Source organism: Pagrus major, chromosome 1, assembly GCF_040436345.1.
Source record: "Pagrus major chromosome 1, Pma_NU_1.0".
Taxonomy (NCBI): Eukaryota; Metazoa; Chordata; class Actinopteri; order Spariformes; family Sparidae; genus Pagrus; species Pagrus major.
Genome location: NC_133215.1, coordinates 1,432,411 through 1,457,803, shown reverse-complemented (window position 1 = coordinate 1,457,803; position 25,393 = coordinate 1,432,411). Strand labels below are relative to the sequence as shown.

General features: G+C 43.1%; 1 protein-coding gene across 2 annotated transcripts; it reads right to left on the bottom strand.

Moving 5' to 3' along the window:
- Positions 1-7,877: 7,877 nt before the first annotated feature.
- LOC141006777 (protein NLRC3-like) lies at positions 7,878-20,676 on the bottom strand. 2 transcript variants are annotated; one of them, XM_073479018.1, is made up of 11 exons: positions 20,607-20,676; positions 19,840-19,942; positions 19,575-19,727; positions 19,030-19,143; positions 15,367-15,433; positions 15,051-15,279; positions 13,176-14,973; positions 12,795-12,968; positions 11,217-11,390; positions 9,215-9,261; positions 7,878-8,980 (listed from the first exon to the last, which is right to left on the bottom strand). In XM_073479018.1, exons 2-11 carry the CDS (start codon positions 19,926-19,928, stop codon positions 8,415-8,417), a joined length of 3,411 nt encoding a protein of 1,136 aa, XP_073335119.1. In that variant the 5' UTR covers positions 19,929-19,942; positions 20,607-20,676; the 3' UTR covers positions 7,878-8,414. The 2 variants fall into 2 exon arrangements, with proteins under 2 accessions (XP_073335119.1, XP_073335111.1); XM_073479010.1 differs by lacking the exon at positions 20,607-20,676 and having other exon boundaries at positions 19,840-20,042.
- Positions 20,677-25,393: the final 4,717 nt, after the last annotated feature.

Here is a 25,393-nt window from a genome sequence, read left to right as displayed (position 1 = left end):
TGAATCATGATGGTGGAGTGATTTGAGTGCTGATCTGTGACCATGGAGAAGAGTCATGGACAGTTAGAGATCCTCATCTCACCTCTGAGCTTTGGTCTGGCTGTCATGTTGCCCACACAGAGTGGTTTTAGAGGGGAGGGCCTCCCTCCTCTGTCTCCTCACACTGATTCATAGCAGAGCCCCACACCTCACACAAACACAACAACATGATTATCAGCATTCCTCTCAGTCACATGACAAACATACAGAGTCTGACTGGAGGAAACTAATGAAGCTTTCTGACACCAAATGATAAAAACACAAATCTGACAGTTCAGAATGAAGTTTAAAGTAAAACCAGCTCAACATTTAGTTTCTGACCACAGAGACCACAAAGAGCAGTTAAGACGCTTCAACAAGCCAAAATGAATATTTCAGCTCAGCAGAAGCTGCTGAATTCACGTCCACATCAAGTCACAGAGACTTTCTACCTTCATCTGTAGGAAACACTGGAGCAGAGCTCAGACTGTCAGTCCATTCATTGATCAGCTGATTGACAGATCATTACAGGACAGCAGTTTTGAATGATTTACACTCATTTTTCCTGCAAAAATAACAAACATGAGCTTCAGACTTCTTCACTGTCTTTATAATTTAAACCTTTGTGCTGCTGGATGTCAGACTTATTAATAGTCGAGTCTAAACAGCTGATGGATTGTTAGAAAAACTGCTGAAACTAAGTTGATAATGAAGATAATGGTCAGCAGAATCCTGAACTGAGAGAGAAGAAGCTTCTTATTGATCCATCAGGAAGAATCAATTGAGTGGAAGCTGCAGCAGGAAGCCAATCACAGAGCAGCTGGTGTAGTTCTGCTGTCAGTCCACTAGATGTCCTCAGTCATCTACAGTCACTACAGAGCTGCTCAGTAAACAGATAAATGTCTGCAGGAGGAGAAACTCTGATCTCTGTAAAATCCACTGACAGACAGAATGAGAGTGAAGATCTGGAGCTGAACTCAGAAGTTTCTCACGTCACCACTCAGAGTGCTTCTTCACATTTACTCAGGAAGCTGCTGAGAGACACTTTGACTGACTGAAGAGGTGAGAGGACAGAAGGGGGCTGAGCCTGCTGGTATGGAGGACTCTGTATCTCTACTGTGATTGGACGACAGTCTGTGTCAGTGAATGTCCAGTTAAAACATTCATCAATACGATAAACAGGTGGACGATTATATTTCATTACACACGTGTGACATGTTGAACTGAACAGAGAAATAAAATATTGTTGACTAAATAATTCTTCATACTCTGACCAGGTTATTCTATAAATCAACAAACTGGAGTCTGAAGAGCATTTTTGGTTTGGCTGCAGCTTCATGTCTCAGAACAGTTCAATACTAAATACTTGATGGTTATTATCTACTGACAGATGCATCAATGCTGCACAGTGTCCCAAACTAATCAACACTTTACATTCAATATGTGATCAATAGTCAACGTGCTTCCATGTTGCATTAATGCAGAGTTGGAACTAAACCTCGACTGTTCTGAGAACTTGATGAACGTTGTCTTGTTTTAAAATGATGTGCGAGTTATGTGCAGCTGTTGTCCGTCGGCGATAATCAAACGTAGGCCTCATAATACTATTCAGTGTTTCACTCTCACTGTCGTCAGCACAAAGTCACAAAACAGCCGTGGAAGCAGCTCACAGCGACACACAGGCAGACTAGAGAGATGCACTGCAGGCCAGCACACCAGTTTAACGTCAGGCTGGTGTTGTCACCACACTGACACTTTGGACTTTGATGCAATACCTTGAAAAATACTGACGATCGATACGTGTTCGATACCACGGAGAAACACTGACTTTGAGGACATAAAACTTTAGATTGTTAGCAACATATTTATATCTGTCAAATTAGAATGATATCGGCCCGAGCTCTGTCGGCCCACTGGGAAAATGGGCGGTGTGCCAGAGGATCAGTCCGGCCCTGCCTTCATCACACTGTCATCATTCAAATCAAACATTCATCTGAACTCAAACATGATCTACAACAGAACTTTTACACTCATCAGCTTCTCTCTTCCTGCTCACACAGACGTCTCTGACCTTCAGAGGAGGAAGTTCACTCATTAAACTTGTGTTTGAACTGATGACTGCATTAAAGGACACCTTCAAACTATCTGACACAGTCTGTCAAACCTCAAATAAATGATGATGTCACACAGGAACATTTCCACCAACAGAAAAGCAGAGTTTCACTCACTCGACTTATTTCCACGAGCGTCCGTCAGTCCAGCGGCTCACTTGTGTCCTGATCAGGTGTGTGTAGAAAAAGAGGATTAGACTGATCTCAGTGTGACCAGCGCCTTCAATACAAACCCTCCTCCCAGCAGCATTCAAACACTATAAACCAGTGTGAAGCTGCTGCACAGGACAAAGTTCAGCTTTTACTCTTTTATTACCAGCTGATCAAATGATACCTTCAACAGACGTGTTTGTCCAACAGAGACCTCAATAAAAACAATAAACAGGCTTCATAAAATCATTTCAGTGTCAAAGTCCCAACAACAGGTCCAGTATCAGAGTCCAACCCGTCCCCCGAGGCAGAGACATGATTTCTACTTCCTGCTCTGATTCTAACAGCCTGCAGAATAAAACGCTCTCAATAAAGCAACATGTTCACGACTTCAGTGTTAACAGACACTGATGTGTTGAACTGACTGACAGTGAGATCAGCCTGCAGTCACCTCACCACACTGTGTTATTGGTGACCAGGTAGTGATGCAGGTGTTCAGTGAGCTGATAATGACTTCATACAGCAGAGCCTGTGACTGTGGACACTGAAACGTTCCTCCAACAACGAGGACAATCTCTCCACCGTCTATAACAGAGCAGATCTATTCAAACATGATCGACTCCTCTTGTCCATCTTCTCGCCTTCTTTCCATGAACATCAGACTCACACTTCGTTCCTGCAAAGCACTCGTGACATTTTGGCAGCCAAAATACTGTCTATCCGCCGCCCCACAGTCTCTGCTCCTGTCTCCAGTGTCCCTGTTCTTATCACAAGTGGTCGTTATACACAACCCCGGTAAGAAGTGCAGACCAGAAAATGTAAAAACTATAAAACCTGACTTTAAAACAAGTATTCAAAGTCCATAACTAACTCTACTTATCCGTGCGTTGACTCCAGCAATGAGGGGGAGTTGTGACTCTGGCTCACGCTGTAACTGCGCTGCTGCTTTGCTTACTGTTGGTTTTGCCTACAGCATTCACATTCACATCATTAATACTGTTTTGTGTAGTTTATTCGTTAACTTTATCTTATTTCTTTTGTTATTTTGCTGTTATATTACACTTTAAGTGGTCAGTCACTCACCACGGGCAGGAGGCCCATTTTCCTGCTCACCAGAATTTAGTGTTTCAGCATTAAGTCCGTGCAATATAGTGTTTTGTTTATTTGCATGTGTGGTGCTACTAACTGTGTCTCGTCTCCTTTCTTTTTTAGAAGCTGAGAGCCTGAGGTGTGTGTGTGTGTGTGTGTGTGTGTGTGTGTGTGTGTGTGTGTGTGTGTGTGTGTGTGTGTGTGTGTGTGTGTGTGTGTGTGTGTGTGTGAACCTGTATGCCTTGGAGGTATCAGTCTTGGTCTGACATCTACATTATAAAGACTAACAGGAGCTCTCCGGCCGTTTGTCAAGTTCTGGTTATCACTCGAGAAAAAACTCCCTTTCAAATAAAATGCTTCCATTCAGGCAGGAAATACTCAGTACTTAGATGAAGCACCTTTGGCAGCGATTGCAGCATCCAGTGATGAGCGGTGATGCAGCATGTAATCTGTAGAGTAACTAGTAACTAAAGTTATCAAAAGTACAATATTTGCCTCCAAAATGTAGAGGAGTGGAAGTATTAAGCATCAGAAAGTAAAGTACAATAATCTCAGTAAAGTACTTGAGTAGATGTAGTTAGTTACATTCCATTAGTGAATATTTGTTCCTGCCTTCTTCGACCACTCAGCACAAAACCTCTGACAGACACGAAGAAGCACTAACTCTGACCATTAAGACGTGGACACATCCGCTGCTCATCAATACCAGAATGATTAATAAGCTATAATATTGATAATACCAACACAACTGCACATGATCAGTAGTGAGCGTCAGGATTAAAGAGTATTTCCCGTCTTTAAGTCGCTATAAACTGAGCCGTCATCAGACTGCACACAACACTGACCAACAGCCCCTGAAGGTATCGCAGCCTTCAGTGCAGCGCTCATGTAGTCGTGTGGTGATAAAGTCACAGTAGTCAGAATATATGTGATGTGTTCATGTGGAGCAGTTATCTCATGAGTTCAGTATGTTTCTGCTGCTCTTCTTCTTCTCTGTGGATTCATTGATCAGCAGCTTCTATTAATGTCCTGATCATCAGCTGATCAGTGCTCTAATGGAGCTGATTATTGAGGAGGACTTTCTGCACCTGTTTGTTGTTGAGGTGTTTTTGTGCCCAGAAAGCTGCAGTGCTGCTATCAGCCACCAGGAGGAGCTGTTTTCATGTATCCAGTGTTCAGCTCCTTCAGACTGAAGCTCAGACTGACTTCATCACAGCGGTGGAAGAAGTAGCCAATCAAATCCTTTACTTCTGTATCCATAGCAACACGACAGCACAGTGGAACAATGAATGAAATGAATAGATGCAGACGATGGCGTGTTGTTCATACACAATGTGGTGAGAGCAAAAATCTGTTGATAAATGTCTTCAAAGCTCACGAAGACATGTTGAGCTTCATTCTTGACTTTGGACAGTTTGACAAAAACAGTTGTTGACTCAAGGTCGTCTTACTGGCATCCTGTCGGCGCTTTCAGTCACATTCAGTGGCTGTCGTCAGCAGATCGAGCTTTCATGACAGGGAAGAAGAATCACTGATGAATGAATAAAGTCTCGAGGACTCAGTATCCTGAACTAAATGATATTTTGTCCCTGAGTGAATAAATGTGACTGTCATCATGTTTTCTATGATCACCACTGACTCACAGGAGCTGGTACCGTTGGCTGCAGTGACACGTTGTGTTCGTGTCGGTGGGAAGGCGTCAGGTGCTGTTTCTGAAAAAGAAAAAGAAAAACATCACTACCAGACATCTGAAGGTGGGAACGCCGGCGGCTGCCTGATAAGAAGGACACACGGACACGGAGGCTGCGCTGACGTGTCGAAGCTTTTTCACAACAAGGAGGTTAATGAATGACAGAAGCGGTCGACACTCGGTCCTCCAGCATCCAGAACCACTTCACAATGTTTCTCCATCCACCTGCTCACAGGACAGAAAGACTCCTTCTCCAGACCCAATACTGTCACTAACACCATGATCCTGATCTTAATATTTAAGGTAGTTGTTGGTGGTTTAATGACATGAAGTCTGGTTTACAACCCACATTTGACACATTACTGTGCTTTTAAAGGTGCAATACGTAAGAATTAGTCTCCTTGAATTCATTCTCCCAACAAATAGAGGGCAGCATGATGCCAGAGTCACTGCTAACTGTTGCTAGCTGTATATTTTGTATAGACCCATGTCTGTAGCTTATGTTAGCTTGTTAGCTCAGTTAGCTGTGCAGTTAGCCGGACTTCCAGGGGTGTGAGAGAGAGGTTTTCAGGCCCGTGGCTAGCTGGTTAGCAGCTAACGTCAGTAGATATCTCTTCAATAAAAAAACACGAGGTCAAAACTTCTTCACATCCTGTTGACCATTTTAATATTTCTTTTAATGTTTTGAACTCAAACTTACATATTTCACCTTAAAGGATGATTCTGATGGTGGATTTAGCATTCAGCACCAAAGTTACACACCCGGCAGAACTTTAATGCAGGAGATTAAAGTTTAATAACATCTGACTGTAACTACACAGCAGGGTTGTGTTCGGGGGATTCGCTCTACTGACGTCAGTATTTCTAACATCCTGTTCTTTCTCGTGTTTCTGTTGATTTCAATGTATAAATCAAACCTTCATGTCCATGATCAACAGTTCAACACAGTGACATGGCTGCATGCACCAGATTATCCTTCCCTGCCTCTGTTTGCCACATTAACCTACAGTCACATCCATGAAGACAGTCAGACACCCAGATTTAGTTTAAGTTCAACTTCTGAGCGCTCGTTATTCTTTCATGTTGCAGAATCAAGTCAGTTGTTTGCACCAATCACATGAAATATGCAGTGCAGTGATGTTCATGTAAGGGAGGGGAGGGGCCTGATCTGCAGATCATTAGCAGACTTCCCAGCATGCATCGTTACATGAGAGTAAAAACTCTTTTTCAGTGTGTGAAGGAAACATATATGACTGAAACTTGATGTGTGTCTTTAATACAATTCAATATCAATGAAAATATGTAAAAGTTGGTTTTATTTCTGTCAAACACCAGAACACAGTAACTGTCAGCAAGTTGAAGGATCGTATTGACTCTTCAGAGGAACTTGATGGTTCAGATTAAGATGATTGTTTATAGATTATTTTTAATTCATGTTGTGTTTGTTCAACTTAGACTCCTGAAAGAAAGAATTTATGTGAACTGATGATTTTGGGTAAAGCCAACTAACGTAAGCTAAACATGTCTACTACATTTAACTATGTGTCTGAGTTTGTACAACTGGGGGGGGGGCAGCATGGAGGGGTGTGTGTGTGTGTGTGTGTGTGTGTGTGTGTGTGTGTGTGTCGGGTCAGCGTGGTGCTACAGCACTCACTCTCTCAGCTCGGCTGCCTGCACGTGTGTCTCTTTATCCCCGAGGTAAGAACTTTTATTTTGAAACATCATGTTGATATTACAGGTGTGTGTGTGTGTGTGTGTGTGTGTGTGTGTGTGTGTGTGTGTGCGTCTGAAAGCAGCAGCACGTGTTCACAGAGTCACTGAAGTTGTGTGTTTAAATCAGATGTAATGGTCGTGTCATACTGAGACATTAACCCTGGAGAACATGTGTTCAGCTTGTGAGATGTTTGGCTTCAATGTAAAGGGCAGAAATGATTCATGTAATGTGGCTGATGTAGGGAGACAGCAGCACGAGTCACACAGCAAATATTCCTGTTTCTCTCCTGTTCATGCTGCTGACACAACAATGATTTCATGAGACAGACTAACGTGTCCAATATGTTTTAAGACTCTGACTGAAAATATTTGACTTCTGCAGCTAAAAAGTGACAAAAGAACGAAAAATCCTTCAAAAATGAAAACCACGACAAAATGTTTTACAACACCAAAACAACAGATGATTGAACAAAATGAACCAATAACTGTTTTAATGCATCAGCAAAGTCGTCTCTGACAATGAGAGAAGCCAACGTGACCAAAGAAAAAAGATTTTGACTGAAAATGTAGATGTGACAACAAAACAGTTTAAAGGAGCAGTTCACCCAGAAAATACAATCCAGTTACATCTCCTCCCTCCATGTTGATGAAAGTCAGGCTCAGTCATCATCTCCTCCTGATGATATAAAGTCAGGCTCAGTCATCGTCTCCTCCTGATGACATAAAGTCAGGCTCAGTCATCGTCTCCTCCTGATGATATAAAGTCAGGCTCAGTCATCGTCTCCTCCTGATGATATAAAGTCAGGCTCAGTCATCGTCTCCTCCTGATGATATAAAGTCAGGCTCAGCCATCATCTCCTCCTGATGATATAAAGTCAGGCTCAGTCATCGTCTCCTCCTGATGATATAAAGTCAGGTGAAGTGTCGTAGTCCACAGAACATTTCTGGAGCTTCACAGTAAAACAGAGTTGCAGCGTTCTGCTGAACAACTGAAGCAGCTGGAGATGATTTAAACATCAGGTGTCTCCATGCAGCTCGTCTGCTGTGATGTCTGTAATGTAAAGTGATGTGAAAAGACGTTATTTCAATCAGGAGAGACACGTGAATGAGAAAGTCAAATGTTTATTCTGACAGATGATGTGAGATAATGAAGTGTTGACAGAAAGTCTTTGGCTCTTCGACTCTACAGGGAGATTTTGTAATGGAGGTCCGTCTGCACGCAGCAGCAGCTCTATCCACTCATATACACATATTTACAGATAATAACTCAAAGAAGACAAATGAGAAACTTCAATGATGAACCACAAATCAACTAAATAAAAGCTGTCTGAACAAAGATCATAATTATGATGATCTATATGCATGTGTGTGTGGAGCCTGATTTTATTGTATATACAGGCTGATTGTTGTGAGAAAACAATCAGATCACAAAGTTCAGAAAACTGAAATCTGAACGTTCAAAACATATTTAAAGAGATTTAAAACCACTGATGTGCAGCACATTGACCAAGAAGAGACAACACAACTAACCCATTTCTGTTACTGTGATTTACAGAGTGTGTGTGTGTGTGTGTGTGTGTGTCTGTGTCCGTGTGTGTGTGTCTGTGTGTGTGTGTGTGTGTGTGTGTGTGTGTGTGTCCCTCCTACAGAGACACTGAGGAACCAGGTGACCGGAACCAGAACCCAGGATAAAGAGGTTGAGTGAATGTGGTGTTGAAGGTGTGGAGGTGGATCAGTGAGTCAGAGGAGACTCTGTAGAAGGACAGAGTGCCAGCAGGACAGTCCACATACACTGCTGCTCTGTTAGAGACAGAGGAGGAGGAGGAGGAGGAGGAGGAGGAGGAGGAGGAGGAGGAGCAGGAGGAGAGGACTGTTTCTCTGTTATTGTGCCAGACAGAGTAACGACCATCATCAGAGCAGCTCAGACTCCAGGACTGATTATTCCGTCCAAACAAACAGTCATCACTGATTCCTCTCCTCCTGATTCCTCTGTAACTCACTGATATATGAACCCCTCCTCTCCACTCGACCTCCCAGTAACAGCGACCAGTCAGACCATTTCTACACAGCAGCTGAGGCCAGAAGTCAAACCTCTCTGGATGATCAGGATATGGCTGCTTCTCTTCCACATGTGTCACCTTCCTGTTGTTGTCAGACAGTTTGAGGTCTCTGTTCACTGTGTTTGTGTCCACTGTGAGTTCACAGACATCTGATGGAGAGAACAAGACACAATACAGCAGCAGTTTATCATCTAACACAGCTGATGGTTTATTTGTTGCTTTATTAACAGACTGACTGTTAATTAGATCAAAACTTCACAATGACTCATCTTTTTGGATCTTCTTTCAAACTGACAGTTGAATGCAGATACACAAGCTTTAGATTTAAACTACTTTAACATGTGCTGCCTTGTTTTCATCAGTCAAAGTGAACACACACTTACACTTCCTCAGACCAGGTTTCAGCCTCTGCTCTCCACCATGTTCCACCCTGGAGGAAGAAACAAAGTCAGAATGAACCTTCAGAAGCTTCCTCATCAATGATCTTCATAAAGCTTCACTCAGATCACCATGAAGACAAAACAGCTGCATTTATAAAACACACTTCATACACACACTCAGACTTTACATCAAATATTCACAAACAACAACTAAATAATTAAAGGTCAGCTCAAGAAAACTACGTCCAGTCATCCACCTGAGCCTCTGGCGTGTGGATCAGGTCTGTTGTTGATTATTTGGGTGAAACTGTGTCTACAGATAAAGCTGCTCTCAGCTGGAAAGATTTTCTGGTCACAACAAATAAAGACTTTGTAGGCGAGCCTTCATCCGAACAGAACAACAGGTTCTGGTTCTGGAAATGTTTGCATCATCTCCTTCCTAACTTGCACCGTGTCTTGAATTAGCTACAGGAAGGGAGCAGATCCATTTTCTGATATTCATATTTACTGGTACATATTTAGATAAATAGTCCATAACTACATGGATGCAGTCAGAGTCCTTGTTGCATAATATAACTATATATATATATGTATATATATATATATATATATATATATATAGATATAGATATAGATATATATATATACATATATGTGGTAGTTTTGTGAAACATACCGTGATAACGTGTTGAGATGTTTCAGTACTGTGTATGGTAAATACAGTAAAGTACAGCATATACAGTACTGTAAAAAAGAAGCAAACAATAACAATTTGTGGTTGCATTTTTCTACAGAATGGCTAGAAGACCTAGTGGAGGTGGACGCCAATGCCTGTTCACCCAACAGCAGGAACTTGCCATAGTGAACCTAGTCAGAGCAAACAATGCAATCCGTCTCCACCAGCTACAGCAACAAATACTTGCAGATAGGCAAGTATTCAACAACATAAATCGAGTAAGCATTACCACTATCAGACGCATCTTGGTAAAGCACAACATGACCATGAAGCAATTGTACAGGGTCCCATTTGAGAGGAACAGTGTCAGGGTCAAAGAACTTTGACATGAATATGTACAGCCAAATTTAACCCAAAACTCCCTATTAATGTTGCATGAGCATTAAATTTCTGAAAACATTTGAGGACACTGCAGCAGAATATTCATTCATATTTGATCAGCACTGCCTCATGTAACTGTTACAACCCTTTTCCACTTGACTCTGCAGTCGACACAGGTTTATATCACCTCGGCCCAGCTTTGATCTAAACGTAAGACCCAGCCGTTATCAACACCCAGTGATGCACGTAAATAAGGAAGAAATTTTGGATGCGGTCTGTTGTTATTTTCTCTTCTGTTTAACTGGTGTTGTTTCCTGTTTCCAGCGCATTCGTGATGTAAAACATGACGTCACTGACGTACAACGTATCACTGCCAATAAAAATCACAGATGGTCTGCCTTGCCTGCGCGAAGTGGGAATGGGGTCATTAGCTGATTTTTAGCGGGTTGACCTGCATTTTAGAAAATCTGTGTTGACCTGCTAGTTTTGGTGGAAAAGCGGCATTAGATTTGAGTTTCATGAGCAGTATTTGTTCAGATGATGCTTTCTTGATGTGTACATTTGTTTTGCTCTAAGATGCTGCTGCTCTAGAGCGACATCTAGTGGCAGTAAATCTCAGACATTTGACCTTTAAGCCAGGGTCACTCAGGGCGGGCATAATTCAAATGGACACAGTGCATTTTGTAGTGATGGAAACTGGATGTTTGTGTTTCACTCACATATATCACACATCTAAATTAGGTAACAACACATATTCTGGTCTAATTCATTATAATTTGAGGAAAACGTTGAATGGAAAAAGCCTCTATGTCCATTTTTAAACACTTGTAACAAATATTGATAATTAAAATAAGTCAACTTTTGACTGATTTTAATCACAGAACAGACATTAATTTAGACAAAGGTCGACCAGACAGATTGTCAAGAGCTCTTGTTGTCTGTTCATACCTGAGAGTGTCCAGTCTCCAGTCTGGATCCTCGAGTCCAGCCGACAGCAGCTTCACTCCTGAGTTTCCTGGATGATTGTAGCTCAGGTCCAGCTCTCTCAGATGGGAGGGGTTGGATCTCAGAGCTGAGGCCAGAGAAGTACAGCCTTCCTCTGTGATCAGACAGCCTGACAGCCTGGAGACACACACACACACACACACACACACACACACACACACACACACACACACACACACACACACAAACACACACACACACACACACACAGCTGAGGGGTAATGCAAACTTGTGTGATAATTCTCTGTGGGTTTGTCACTTTGACATTTAAACTATTGTTAATGTAAAAATACTGATTAGAGTTGCTTTAATTAAAAAATGATATCACAATCTATTTAATTCCAATCACGATCCACAATCTAAATTGTGAACTTATTCATCAATTTTAAAATGCCCTGTTGTTGAAGTAGCTTATGAATTTCTCCATTTACGCCATTAAAACACAATAGTTCATTAAAGATAGTTCTTGTTTGGCACAAGCTCCTCATCCATCATGGTCCTAGCTATAGAGTGGTGTAATTTATAGTCCGAAAACAAAGATATCAGTTAGCATGTTAGCACGTCCTGTCCCCTCGACTCAAAGTCTGAGTTTGTTGAATGTGTTTTGAGTTAAATGTGTGAAATAAAGTGTGTGGTTACCACAGGCTGAAGATATTTGCACATTTTGTTCTCTTACATAAAATACATCATTAAATGTCCCACAGTTTAATTATAAAGATATTCCATGTGTTAAAAACGGTGGTTGCTAACAAGTGTCTAAATGAGTCTACAGAGGTTGTCGGGGACATTAAACATCCTCACAGCGAACACGGAGACTCATCTACTCACTAGTCCGTCTTTACAGGCCCACTTTAGTTACACACTATTCTAACTCTGACTTTACAACTTGTACATTGACCAGTTTATAGAAAACGGGTATAGTAATTGTACAGTAAGACGCTTAGTGGTGGTGACGTTTAAGTCATGTGACCGTGATGTCGTCTGTTTATAGCCTAACATTAGCTTTTTACTGCTAGAGATTTAATTTGCGCTTCAAAAATTACAAAGTGGAGTTCATCTGTGGAGATTATCTTGATAAACAGAACCTGGAAGGATCATAAACTTGTGTTTAACACATATTATTTTCTGTAATAATCCAAAATACAGTTCAATAATCCCACAGACGGAACCAGGGCCATGCTAACTTCAGTTAGCTACAAAAATATATCATCACGAGCCATGAGAAGGGATTCTTCCAATCAGCATATCCATCATGTTGGCTGCATCCCTCTATTGATGTTTTCATATATCGCTGATCTGCTACTCAATGGAGTTATGTGAAGTTTGGAAATGGAAGTATGAGGACACTAAATACAACAACCTCTACGGTTCACCTGAAGAGCAGATTGTGGAATCACAATCTAAAATTGTTGATAACCCACCTCTAGCTTTGCTTCACAGTAGAGCTGTTAAAATAGACTTTAACCTGCACGTAAAGCAACATTCAAAGAGTTATCTCTTAAATAGGGTATGAATCCTGACCTGAGAGTCTCCAGTTTACAGTGTGGACTCTTCAGTCCAACAGACAGCGGCTTCACTCCTGAATCCTGCAGGTCGTTGTTACTCAGGTCCAGCTCTCTCAGACTAGAGGACTGGGAGCTGAGAACTGAGGACAGAGCTTCACAGCTTCTCTCTGACAGATTACAGCCACTCAGCCTGAAGGAGAGTTAGTGACAAAGACAAACACTGATACTGTTTCTGTCTTATACAATATAAATAAAGGAACTAAGGGAACAATATGCATGATCAACTGATCAATCTGATGACTAAATCTTGGGACTCTTATTTGACTGATATTTGATATTAGGAGATTCATTAGTGGAGAAAAACCCTACATGTGTGATACAGTATCAGTTCACTTACAGAGCTTTGTTGGAGGCTTTGACCACTGGCAGCAGCCTCAGAAGAGCCTCCTCTGAAGCACAGTATTTCTTCAGGTCAAACACGTCCAGATCTTCTTCTGATGACAGTAAGATGAAGACCAGAGCTGACCACTGAGCAGGAGACAGTTTATCTGTGGAGAGACGTCCTGATCTCAGGTACTGTTGGATCTCCTCCACTAGAGAACCATCATTCAGTTCATTCAGACAGTGGAACAGATTGATGCTTCTCTCTGGAGACAGATTCTCACTGAACTTCTTCTTGATGTACTTCACTGTTTCCTGATTGATCTGTGAGATACTTCCTGTGTGTGTCATCAGACCTCGTAGGAGAGTCTGATTGGTCTGCAGTGAAAGACCCAGGAGGAAGCGGAGGAACAAGTCCAGGTGTCCATTTGGACTCTGTAAGGCCTCGTCCACAGCACTCTGGTAGAGATGTGTTGGTTCAGGTTTGTCTCTGAATAGTTTAGACCACCGGGAGGTTTGTTTACCTTCTGCCAGCAGATTGACTCCAGAGTTGATGAACATCAGATGGACATGAAGAGCAGCCAGAAACTCCTGAACACTCAGATGGACGAAGCAGAAGACCTTGTCCTGGTACAGTCCACTCTCCTCTTTAAAAATCTGTGTGAACACTCCTGAGTACACTGAGGCTGCTCTGATATCGATGCCACACTCTGTCAGGTCTGATTCATAGAAGATCAGGTTTCCTTTCTGCAGCTGCTCAAAAGCCAGTTTTCCCAGAGACTTAATCATCTTCCTGCTCTCTGGAGTCCAGTGTGGATCTGTCTCAGCTCCTCCATCATACTTGACCTTCTTCACTTTGGACTGAACCACCAGGAAGTGGATGTACATCTCAGTCAGGGTCTTGGGCAGCTCTCTTCCCTCTCTGGTCTTCAACACATCCTCCAGAACTGTAGCAGTGATCCAGCAGAAGACTGGGATGTGGCACATGATGTGGAGGCTTCGTGATGTCTTGATGTGGGAGATGATTCTGCTGGCCTGCTCCTCATCTCTGAATCTCTTCCTGAAGTACTCCTCCTTCTGTGGGTCAGTGAACCCTCTGACCTCTGTCACCATGTCAACACACTCAGGAGGGATCTGATTGGCTGCTGCAGGTCGTGTGGTTATCCAGAGGCGAGCAGAGGGAAGCAGTTTCCCCCTGATGAGGTTTGTCAGCAGAACATCCACTGAGGTGGACTCTGTAACATCAGTCAGGATCTCAGTGTTGTGGAAGTCCAGAGGAAGTCGACACTCATCCAGACCGTCAAAGATGAACACAACCTGGAACTCTTCAAAGCTGCAGATTTCTTTGGTTTCAGTGAAGAAGTGATGAACAAGCTCCACCAAGCTGAACTTTTTCTCTTTCAGCACATTCAGCTCTCTGAAAGTGAATGGAAATGTGAACTGTATGTCCTGGTTGGCTTTGTCTTCAGCCCAGTCCAGAGTGAACTTCTGTGTTAAGACTGTTTTCCCGATGCCAGCCACTCCCTGTGTCATCACTCTTCTGATTGGTTCGTCTCTTCCAGGTGAGGCTTTAAAGACGTCTTCTTGTCTGATTGTTGTTTCTGGTCTGTCTGGTTTCCTGGATGCTGTTTCAATCTGTCTGACCTCATGTTCATCATTGAACTCTGCAGTCCCTCCCTCTGTGATGTAGAGCTCTGTGTAGATCTGATTCAGAAGGGTTGGGTTTCCTGCTTTAGCGATCCCCTCAAACACACACTGGAACTTCTTCTGAAGGTCAGATTTGAGTTGACGTCCACAAACTGCAGCAACAGTTCCTGAATGAAACACAACACATCAGTGAGTGGATGTTAGTGTGAAGAAGAAAACAGTTTATTGAGGAAAATCCTCTTACTGCTCTGCAGACAGTCAGCCAGCTCCTCCTGCTTCATTCTCCTCAGGAAGTTCAGTGTGATCTTCAGAAATGCCTCTCTGCTGCTCCTCCTCTGCTCCTCCTCCTCACCGTCCAGCACCTCCTCATCCTCACTCTGCCTCTCTGAGCATTCTGGGTAATCTGGACTCAGAACCTTCTGGAACTTCTTCAACTCGTTCTTCACAAAGGTGACAACGTTCTCCTCAAGATGCTGCAAAAGAGTAAAACTTCAAATGTAAAATGAGACATTTCATTTCATTTGCAGCTGAAGTAAAGTTGTTGTTGGACATTTACACACCTTAAATATGGAGTCCAGGTCTGTTGGATGCTGCTGGACAGACTGACCACTGAGAACCTGCTGAACTCTGCAGTTAGAACATAAAGTACGATGATTTCAACCATCAACAGCTTCACATTTTACATCATCTGTCTGCTTCTGGGGCCATTTGATGGATTAGGTGAAACAGTTTTCTGGTTTTAATGATGACGCCTTTAGTTGAGTTTCTAGTCGTCTACCCTGTTATTTACCTTCCTGCCTATAACATGGTGTAATATAGTAATAAAGACTGAAGAGTTCTTCTGTGAACACAAAATAATTGTTTCTCACTTTTTGAGCACAAATGAGTTAAAACTGTGTTAGTGAGCACTTCTCCTTTGTCAATCTATCCACCTGACAGCTGTGGTATATCAGACTCTGATTAAACAGCATGATTACTGCACAGCTGTTCCTGAGACTGGTCACAATGAAAGGCTACACTAGTGCAGTTGTCATGAACCATCAAACATTAATACTAAAGCCCAGGACTCTGGACATTAACCATCCAACTTCCTCCCAACAGACTGAATCTATGATCTATTATGATCATCAAGTGCCGGCCTTTCTATCTACCGAGGGAGTTTTCTGCCATCCTGCTGGTCGCAGTCTACATCCCTCCCAGCTGTAACAACAATGATAGAGACAAGGCACTGAGTGAACTGTACAGCTCCATCAGTGAACAGCAGACTGCCCATCCAGAGGGACTTCTCATCGTGGCTGGAGATTTCAATCATGCAAATCTCAAAACAGTGTTTCCTAATGTGTACCAACACATTGACTTTGCAACAAGGGGAAACAACACACTGGACCAGGTTTACACAACATTGAGAGGAGCATACAAGGCCTCACCCCTCCCCCATCTCGGCGCTTCGGACCACATCACTGTTATGCTAATGCCAGCATACAGGCCTAAGGTCAAAGTCACCAGACCGGTTCAGAAGCAGGTACGGGTGTGGCCAGAGGGTGCCTCCTCAGCACTCCAGGACTGCTTTGACACCACAGACTGGGACATGTTCAAGCAGGCAGCCACCTACAACCACCACATCAACATACAGGAGTACTCAGACACTGTTACTGCCTACATCAGCAAATGCATTGATGATGTCACGGACACCAAGACCATCACAGTACGGGCCAATCAGAAACCATGGCTGACGGGGGAAGTCCATCGGTTACTGAAAGCCCGGAACGCTGCTTTCAGAGCAGGTGATGAGGCTGGTCTGAGATCAGCAAGAGCCAACCTGTCCTGTGGCATCAGACTTGCAAAGAGGCAGTACAGCAACAGGATAACCCACCACTTCACCGACAGCAGAGACACAAGGAGCCTGTGGCAGGGGTTACAGACCATCACGGACTACAAACCTCGACCACAGACCTGTGACAACAACATCACTCTGCTGAACGATCTGAACCACTTCTTTGGATGGTTTGAAGCCGACAACACCACACCTGCACAGAAGACAACACCCCCTCCAGATGACCAGGTGCTGTCCCTGTCTCCAGCCAGCGTGAGGAGATCCCTCTCCAGGATCAACGCTCGCAAAGCTGCAGGACCAGACAACATTCCTGGTCGTGTGCTGAAGGACTGTGCAGAGGAGCTCACAGATGTCCTCACAGACATCTTCAACACCTCCCTGAGCCAAGCTGTTGTCCCCACCTGCTTCAAGAACACCACCATCATCCCGGTTCCAAAGAAGACCTCCCCATCGTGCTTCAACGACTACCGCCCCGTGGCACTGACCCCCATCATCATGAAGTGCTTCGAGCGGTTAGTCATGCAGCACATCAAATCCATCCTACCTCCCTCCCTGGACCCGTACCAGTTTGCATATCGGGCCAACCGGTCCACTGATGATGCAATCTCCACCGCCCTCCACTCAGCTCTCACCCACCTGGACTCTAAGGACTCATATGTGAGGATGTTGTTCTTGGATTTCAGTTCAGCTTTTAACACAATCATCCCCCAGCAGCTGATACAGAAACTGGACTGTTTAGGACTAAACACCTCACTCCGTAACTGGTTGCTGGACTTCCTGACAGGAAGACCACAGGCAGTCCGGGTCGGCAGCAGCGCATCCAACACCATCGTGCTGAACACAGGGGCTCCCCAAGGATGCGTGCTCAGCCCCTTACTGTTCACCCTGCTGACCCATGACTGCACACCAACACACAACACCAACCTCTTTGTCAAGTTTGCGGATGACACGACTGTGGTGGGGCTCATCAACAACAACAATGAGTCAAACTACAGGGATGAGGTGAGCCAACTGGCCAAGTGGTGCAGAGACAACAATCTCTCTCTGAACGTGGAGAAGACGAAGGAGATTTTTGTCGACTTCCGGAGAGCCTCCACCCAGCACCCTCCACTGACTATCAATGGAGCTGCTGTGGAGAGAGTGAGCAGCACCAGGTTCCTGGGTGTGCACCTCTCTGAGGACCTCTCCTGGAGCAGGAACACCGCATCACTGGCCAGGAAAGCTCAGCAGCGCCTCTACTTCCTCCGCAGACTGAGAAGAGCCAGAGCACCAGTCCACATCATGACAACCTTCTACCGTGGAACCACCGAGAGCATCCTGACCAGCTGCATCACTGTGTGGTACGGCAGCTGCACTGCATCCTGCAAGAAGACCCTGCAGCGCATAGTGAGAGCAGCTGAGAGGATCATTGGTGCCTCCCTCCCCTCCCTCCAGGACATTTACAGCACACGTCTGGCCCGCAAAGCACTCAGCCTTGCGGGCGACCCCACCCACCCCAACCACCAACTCTTCAGTCTCCTGCCTTCCGGGAGGAGGATGAGGAGCCTCCGAGCGAGAACCAGCAGACTGAGAGACAGTTTCATTCACCAGGCCATCAGGATGCTGAACTCCCTCCCAGCGCTGCCCACCCCCCTTCCTTCTCCGCCCGCTGCCCCCACTAACTATGGACATTGTTGACCCTGCCCCCATGGCACCAGCCACTTTTACAACTCAAAAACACTTTAAAATCTATTTGCACTGTGTAGGAATGTTTACAATTTCATTGTCATAGACCAGTTTAGACCATTTTATACTGTCATATTTATATCAAACTGCCATATTTATATCTATATTTATATCCAATCCCAATACTGACATACCTATTCCACACTATTTATATCTCCGGACTTTATATTCCCGAATGTCTCTTAGCTGTACATATTTTATTTTTATTTTTATTTTTAGATCTATATTTCTATTTTATTTTATATTCTTATATTTCTTATTTCTGTCTGGATAGAGGGAAACACAATTTCAATTCTCTGTATGTCTTGTACATATTGCAGTTTTGACAATAAAGTCGACTTTGAACTTTGAACTTTGAACTATGGGCAACAACAAAATATGTTGTCATGGTCCACCTGCACTGATTCACACTTCCTCCAGTACTGAGTCCCAGGAGGAACCAGAGAGAGATAACCATCTTCAGTCCACAAATGATTTGAACAATTGATATCAAATCTGGAGGAAAATCATTTGCTCTCATTTGATCACTTGCTTCATGTATTAACTGTCGATTTCTTAAATCAGTGGAGTGTGAAAGTTGAGACCAGCTGACAGATCATTTTATGTCAGGACTTGATAGAAGGAGAGCTGCAGAACAACAAACTCTTCTGGTTTACATTCTTACCTTTCTTCAGCAGAGTGGTCTCCATCCTTGAAGAAAATAGGATGATTCATGGACCGGTCACTCTTCATGGACACTCTGCTGGGTGCAGGAGAGTCTGGTCTCTGCTGCTGAACCCTGATAGAAACAGACAGACAAACCAATGAACCTCTCAAACCTTCAACCACAAATTAATGTTCAAATGTATCAACATCTAAAGTTGATTTAAAGAGAAGAAGTCCAGAAAAACCATCAGAGTTTGATGATCCAGTTTGGGACAATAACCAAAGTTCATATTATAAGTCAGATAAACTGGTTCTAGTAATCGTGTCATGTTGCTGATCATTCCTTCAGTCTGAAGCTACAACCCTTTTTAAAATGTGACATGATGAGATCAGAGGAGGTGGACAACATTACAGGAGACTTCTTTGAAATGATAAACATCAGTAAAACGTTGTCTGAATGTTACAGATGAAACGTTCCTCCAACAATATCATTGTTAGAACATGTAGAGAACATGATGAAATGTTACAGGAACGTTCCTGCTGGCTGGGACTATGTTGACTTACTGAGTCTCTGAAGGACGTTTCCCTTTAAACACTAATGGGTGATTCATGGACCGGTCACTCTTGGTGGACACACAGCTGGGTCCAGGTCCAGGTCCAGGTCCAGGTCCAGGTCCAGGTCCAGGTCCAGCAGAGTCTGGTCTCTGCTGCTCTGGGCTTCAACACAACACACACAGAGCTTTGAGTGTGAATCATGATGGTGGAGTGATTTGAGTGCTGAGCTGTGACATGGAGAAGAGTCATGGACAGTTAGAGATCCTCATCTCACCTCTGAGCTTTGGTCTGGCTGTCATGTTGCCCACACAGAGTGGTTTTAGAGGGAGGGCCTCCCTCCTCTGTCTCCTCACACTGATTCATAGCAGAGCCCACACCTTCACACAAACACAACAACATGATTTATCAGCATTCCTCTCAGTCACATGACAAACATACAGAGTCTGACTGGACACCAGATTCACACAAACACTAAATACATCCAAATCTGACTTCAGTCTACACGACAGACATGTTGACACTTTCAGCTGCAGTAAAACTGAATGTAATATTTTCAGCTCCTTTCAGACTGTTTAAAGATTTGAGTTGAATGATGCCAGTAAAAAGCCGCAAAATAACCCAGTTTAAACAACAAATAACTTGGGATGAGCTGAAACACTGGAAATGTTCAGTTTGTATCAAATAAAAGTGTCTGTCTCTTTAAAAAGGACCGTGTGGACTGAACTAGTTTACAGTAAAAACACCAAAACAAGAACAAACCACGAGCACAATCATTCAGCTCCACATCAGTTTGTCTTCTTATTGTCATGTTTCATGGATCTTTGTGTGTCCTGTCATAAATGCTGACTTTAGAAAAGACTTTGCGCCGAGCGGTTGATCCTGTCGACCAACGAGCTCGACACCTCTCACACATTTCAACAGGTTTCACTGCGGTGATTGTGTCAAACTAATGAAGACACACACAGTCTGATAACACGAGTCTTTACAGGAGAAGACACACAAATCACACATGAAGAGGTCACGTTAAAAACACACATTTACCTTTTTGTTGAGGCAGAAATCATCTGTGTGTCACAGAGACAGAAAGTGAAAGTAAGAGACGGAGAGAAGTGACGCTGCTTTCCTGTCAGGACGTCTTTAAAGAGGAAGTAGAAGTTCTGTCTTGAAAATCTGTCTAAGTTTTTTTTGTGATGGAAAATAAAAATTAACTTGGTTTCACATATTTATGTTTTTACAGATGGAAAAAAAATGAAGGAACTTCATTGAAAGATTATCCTGCAAAAGTGTTTTTTACCACCAGCTGTCAGCTCATGACCACAGGAGAGAAGATCATTTAGATCAGACAGAAAATGGATCACCAGAAATAAGTTTGTCAAGTTCCGGTTATCACTCGAGACAAACTCCCTTTCAAAATAAAATGCTTCCATTCAGGCAGGAAATACCTAAACAAAATAAAACAAAATGACAGGAATATAACCAAAGACGTTACATTAAACCTGGACACAGAGTTGGAGGTGGAGCCCTGTTCATTCATATGAAAGCTGCTCAGTGCTGCATGAAACCAAAACACTCGACTTCCTGGATATGAAACTACTCAGATCTTCCGTGTTGTGCGGTCCAGAGAGCGAGCGCACTGGAGACTTCTGCTGACCGAGCCAGCTAACTTCTGGTTTAGCGCCCGGCTAACTTGAATAGAGGTAAAATAATTTAATTATGCAGCTCTTCTAGACTTTACAAATGTTATTGGACTGAATGGACATTCTGACAGTAAGCGAGTCATGTCTCTGAGTTGTGATGTACAGACATTTCTTCCACAATGTTAACTTATGGGGAAACGTGTTTTTGGGCCGCAGTGCTTCACATCACTGATACATATATTTTCAGTGCATTCAGAAAGTATTCAGACCCCTTCACTTTGTTGTTCACATTTTGTTATGTTGCAGCCTTATGCTAAAATCATTTAAATTATTTTTTTTCCTCATCAGTCTACACTCGATACACCGTGATGACGAAGCAGAAACAGGATTTTAGACATTTTTGCAAATGTATTAAAAAGAAAGAACGGAAACATCACATTGAAATCAGTCTTCAGACCCTTTACTCAGTACTTGGTTGAAGCGATTACAGCATCCAGTCTTCTTGGGTATGACCCGACAAGCTTTGCACACCTGGATTTGGGGATTTTCTGCCGTTCTTCTCTGCAGATCCTCTCAAGCTCTGTCAGGTTGGACAGGGACCGTTGGTGGACAGTCATTTCCACGTCTCTCCAGAGATGTTTGATTGGGTTCAAGTCAGGGTTCTTGCTGGGCCACTCTGGGACATTCACAGAGTCGTGCCAAAGCCACTCCTGCGTTGTCTTAGCTGTGTGCTTTGGGTCATTGTCCTCTTGGAAGGTGAACCTTTGGCCCAGTCTGAGGTCCTGAGCGCTCTGGACCAGGGTTTTTGGCTCATTCAGCTTTTCTTCAACCCTGAGCAGTCGCATCACTGTGCCACCATGCTTCACTGTCTGGATGGTACTGGGCAGGTGATGAGCGGTGCCGGGTTTCCTCCAGACATGATGCTTAGAATTGAGGCCAAACAGTTCAGTCTGGGTTCATCAGACCAGAGGATCTTGTTTCTCACAGTCTGAGTGTCCTTTATGTGCTTTTTTACAAATATTTCAGTTTTTCGTTTTTAATATATTTGCAAAAATAACATTTCATTGTGTTACATTTTATTACATTACGTTACATTACATCCTGCATCAGAGCCAAAATAGGACATTTTTAAATTAATTTATTTTATTGGCAATCAGATTTAAAAGAACATAGGTCACACAATAATGAGAAAATGCTGAATATCAGATCTGATAATCTGTCGACACACAGTGTACAGTATATACATACATGTACTGTATTATAATTTATAGATTATCAGATCTGATGCAGCATGTAATCTGTAGAGTAACTAGTAACTAAAGTTATCAAAGTACAATATTTGCCTCCAAAATGTAGAGGAGTGGAAGTATTAAGCATCAGAAAGTAGAAATACTCAAGTAAAGTACAATAATCTCAGTAAAGTACTTGAGTAGATGTAATTAGTTACATTCCATTAGTGAATATTTGTTCCTGCCTTCTTCGACCACTCAGCACAAAACCTCTGACAGACATGAAGAAGCACTAACTCTGACCATTAAGACGTGGACACATCCGCTGCTCATCAATACCAGAATGATTAATAAGCTATAATATTGATAATACCAACACAACTGCACATGATCAGTAGTGAGTGTCAGGATTAAAGAGTATTTTCAGTCTTTAAGTCGCTATAAACTGAGCCGTCATCAGACTGCACACAACACTGACCAACAGCCCCTGAAGGTATCGCAGCCTTCAGTGCAGCGCTCATGTAGTCGTGTGGTGATAAAGTCACAGTAGTCAGAATATATGTGATGTGTTCATGTGGAGCAGTTATCTCATGAGTTCAGTATGTTTCTGCTGCTCTTCTTCTTCTTCTTCTCTGTGGATTCATTGATCAGCAGCTTCTATTAATGTCCTGATCATCAGCTGATCAGTGCTCTAATGAAGCTGATTATTGAGGAGGACTTTCTGCACCTGTTTGTTGTTGAGGTGTTTTTGTGCCCAGAAAGCTGCAGTGCTGCTATCAGCCACCAGGAGGAGCTGTTTTCATGTATCCAGTGTTCAGCTCCTTCAGACTGAAGCTCAGACTGACTTCATCACAGCGGTGGAAGAAGTAGCCAATCAAATCCTTTACTTCTGTATCCATAGCAACACGACAGCACAGTGGAACAATGAATGAAATGAATAGATGCAGACGATGGCGTGTTGTTCATACACAATGTGGTGAGAGCAAAAATCTGTTGATAAACGTCTTCAAAGCTCACGAAGACATGTTGGGCTTCATTCTTGACTTTGGACAGTTTGACAAAAACAGTTGTTGACTCAAGGTCGTCTTACTGGCATCCTGTCGGAGCTTTCAGTCACATTCAGTGGCTGTCGTCAGCAGATCGAGTTCATGACAGTGAAGAAGAATCACTGATGAATAAATAAAGTCTCGAGGACTCAGTATCCTGAACTAAATAATATTTTGTCCCTGAGTGAATAAATGTGACTGTCATCATGTTTTCTATGATCACCACTGACTCACAGGAGCTGGTACCGTTGGCTGCAGTGACACGTTGTGTTCGTGTCGGTGGGAAGGCGTCAGGTGCTGTTTCTGAAAAAGAAAAAGAAAAACATCACTACCAGACATCTGAAGGTGGGAACGCCGGCGGCTGCCTGATAAGAAGGACACACGAACACGGAGGCTGCGCTGACGTGTCGAAGCTTTTTCACAACAAGGAGGTTAATGAATGACAGAAGCGGTCGACACTCGGTCCTCCAGCATCCAGAACCACTTCACAATGTTTCTCCATCCACCTGCTCACAGGACAGAACGACTCCTTCTCCAGACCCAATACTGTCACTAACACCATGATCCTGATCTTTCTTAATATTTAACGTAGTTGTTGGTGGTTTAATGACATGAAGTCGGGTTTACAACCCACATTTGACACATTACTGTGCTTTTAAAGGTGCAATACGTAAGAATTCATTCTCCCAACAAATAGAGGGCAGCATGATGCCAGAGTCACTGCTAACTGTTGCTAGCTGTATATTTTGTATACACCCATGTCTGTAGCTTATGTTAGCTTGTTAGCTCGGTTAGCCGTGCAGTTAGCTGGACTTCCAGGGGTGTGAGAGAGAGGTTTTCAGGCCCGTGGCTAGTTGATTAGCAGCTAACTTCAGTAGATATCTCTTCAACAAAAAAACACATGAGGTCAAAACTTCTTCACATCCTGTTGACCATTTTAATATTTCTTTTAATGTTTTGAACTCAAACTTACATATTTCACCTCAAAGGATGATTCTGATGGTGGATTTAGCATTCAGCACCAAAGTTACACACCCGGCAGAACTTTAATGCAGGAGATTACAGTTTAATATAATCTGACTGTAACTACACAGCAGGGTTGTGTTCGGGGGATTCGCTCTACTGACGTCAGTATTTCTAAATCTGTTGATTTCAATGTATAAATCGAACCTTCATGTCCATGATCAACAGTTCAACACAGTGACATGGCTGCACGCACCAGATTATCCTTCCCTGCCTCTGTTTGCCACATTAACCTACAGTCACATCCATGAAGACAGTCAGACACCCAGATTTAGTTTAAGTTCAACTTCTGAGCGCTCGTTATTCTTTCATGTTGCAGAATCAAGTCAGTTGTTTGCACCAATCAGATGAAATATGCAGTGCAGTGATGTTCATGTAAGGGAGGGGAGGAGCCTGATCTGCAGATCATTAGCAGACTTCCCAGCATGCATCGTGACATGACAGTAAAAACTCTTTTTCATCGTGTGAAGGAAACATATATGACTGAAACTTGATGTGTGTCTTTAATACAATTCAATATCAATGAAAATATGTAAAAGTTGGTTTTATTTCTGTCAAACACCAGAACACAGTAACTGTCAGCAAGTTGAAGGATCGTATTGACTCTTCAGAGGAACTTGATGGTTCAGATTAAGATGATTGTTTATAGATTATTTTTAATTCATGTTGTGTTTGTTCAACTTAGACTCCTGAAAGAAAGAATTTATGTGAACTGATGATTTTGGGTAAAGCCAACTAACGTAAGCTAAACATGTCTACTACATTTAACTATGTGTCTGAGTTTGTACAACTGGGGGGGGGGCAGCATGGAGGGGTGTGTGTGTGTGTGTGTGTGTGTGTGTGTGTGTGTGTGTCGGGTCAGCGTGGTGCTACAGCACTCACTCTCTCAGCTC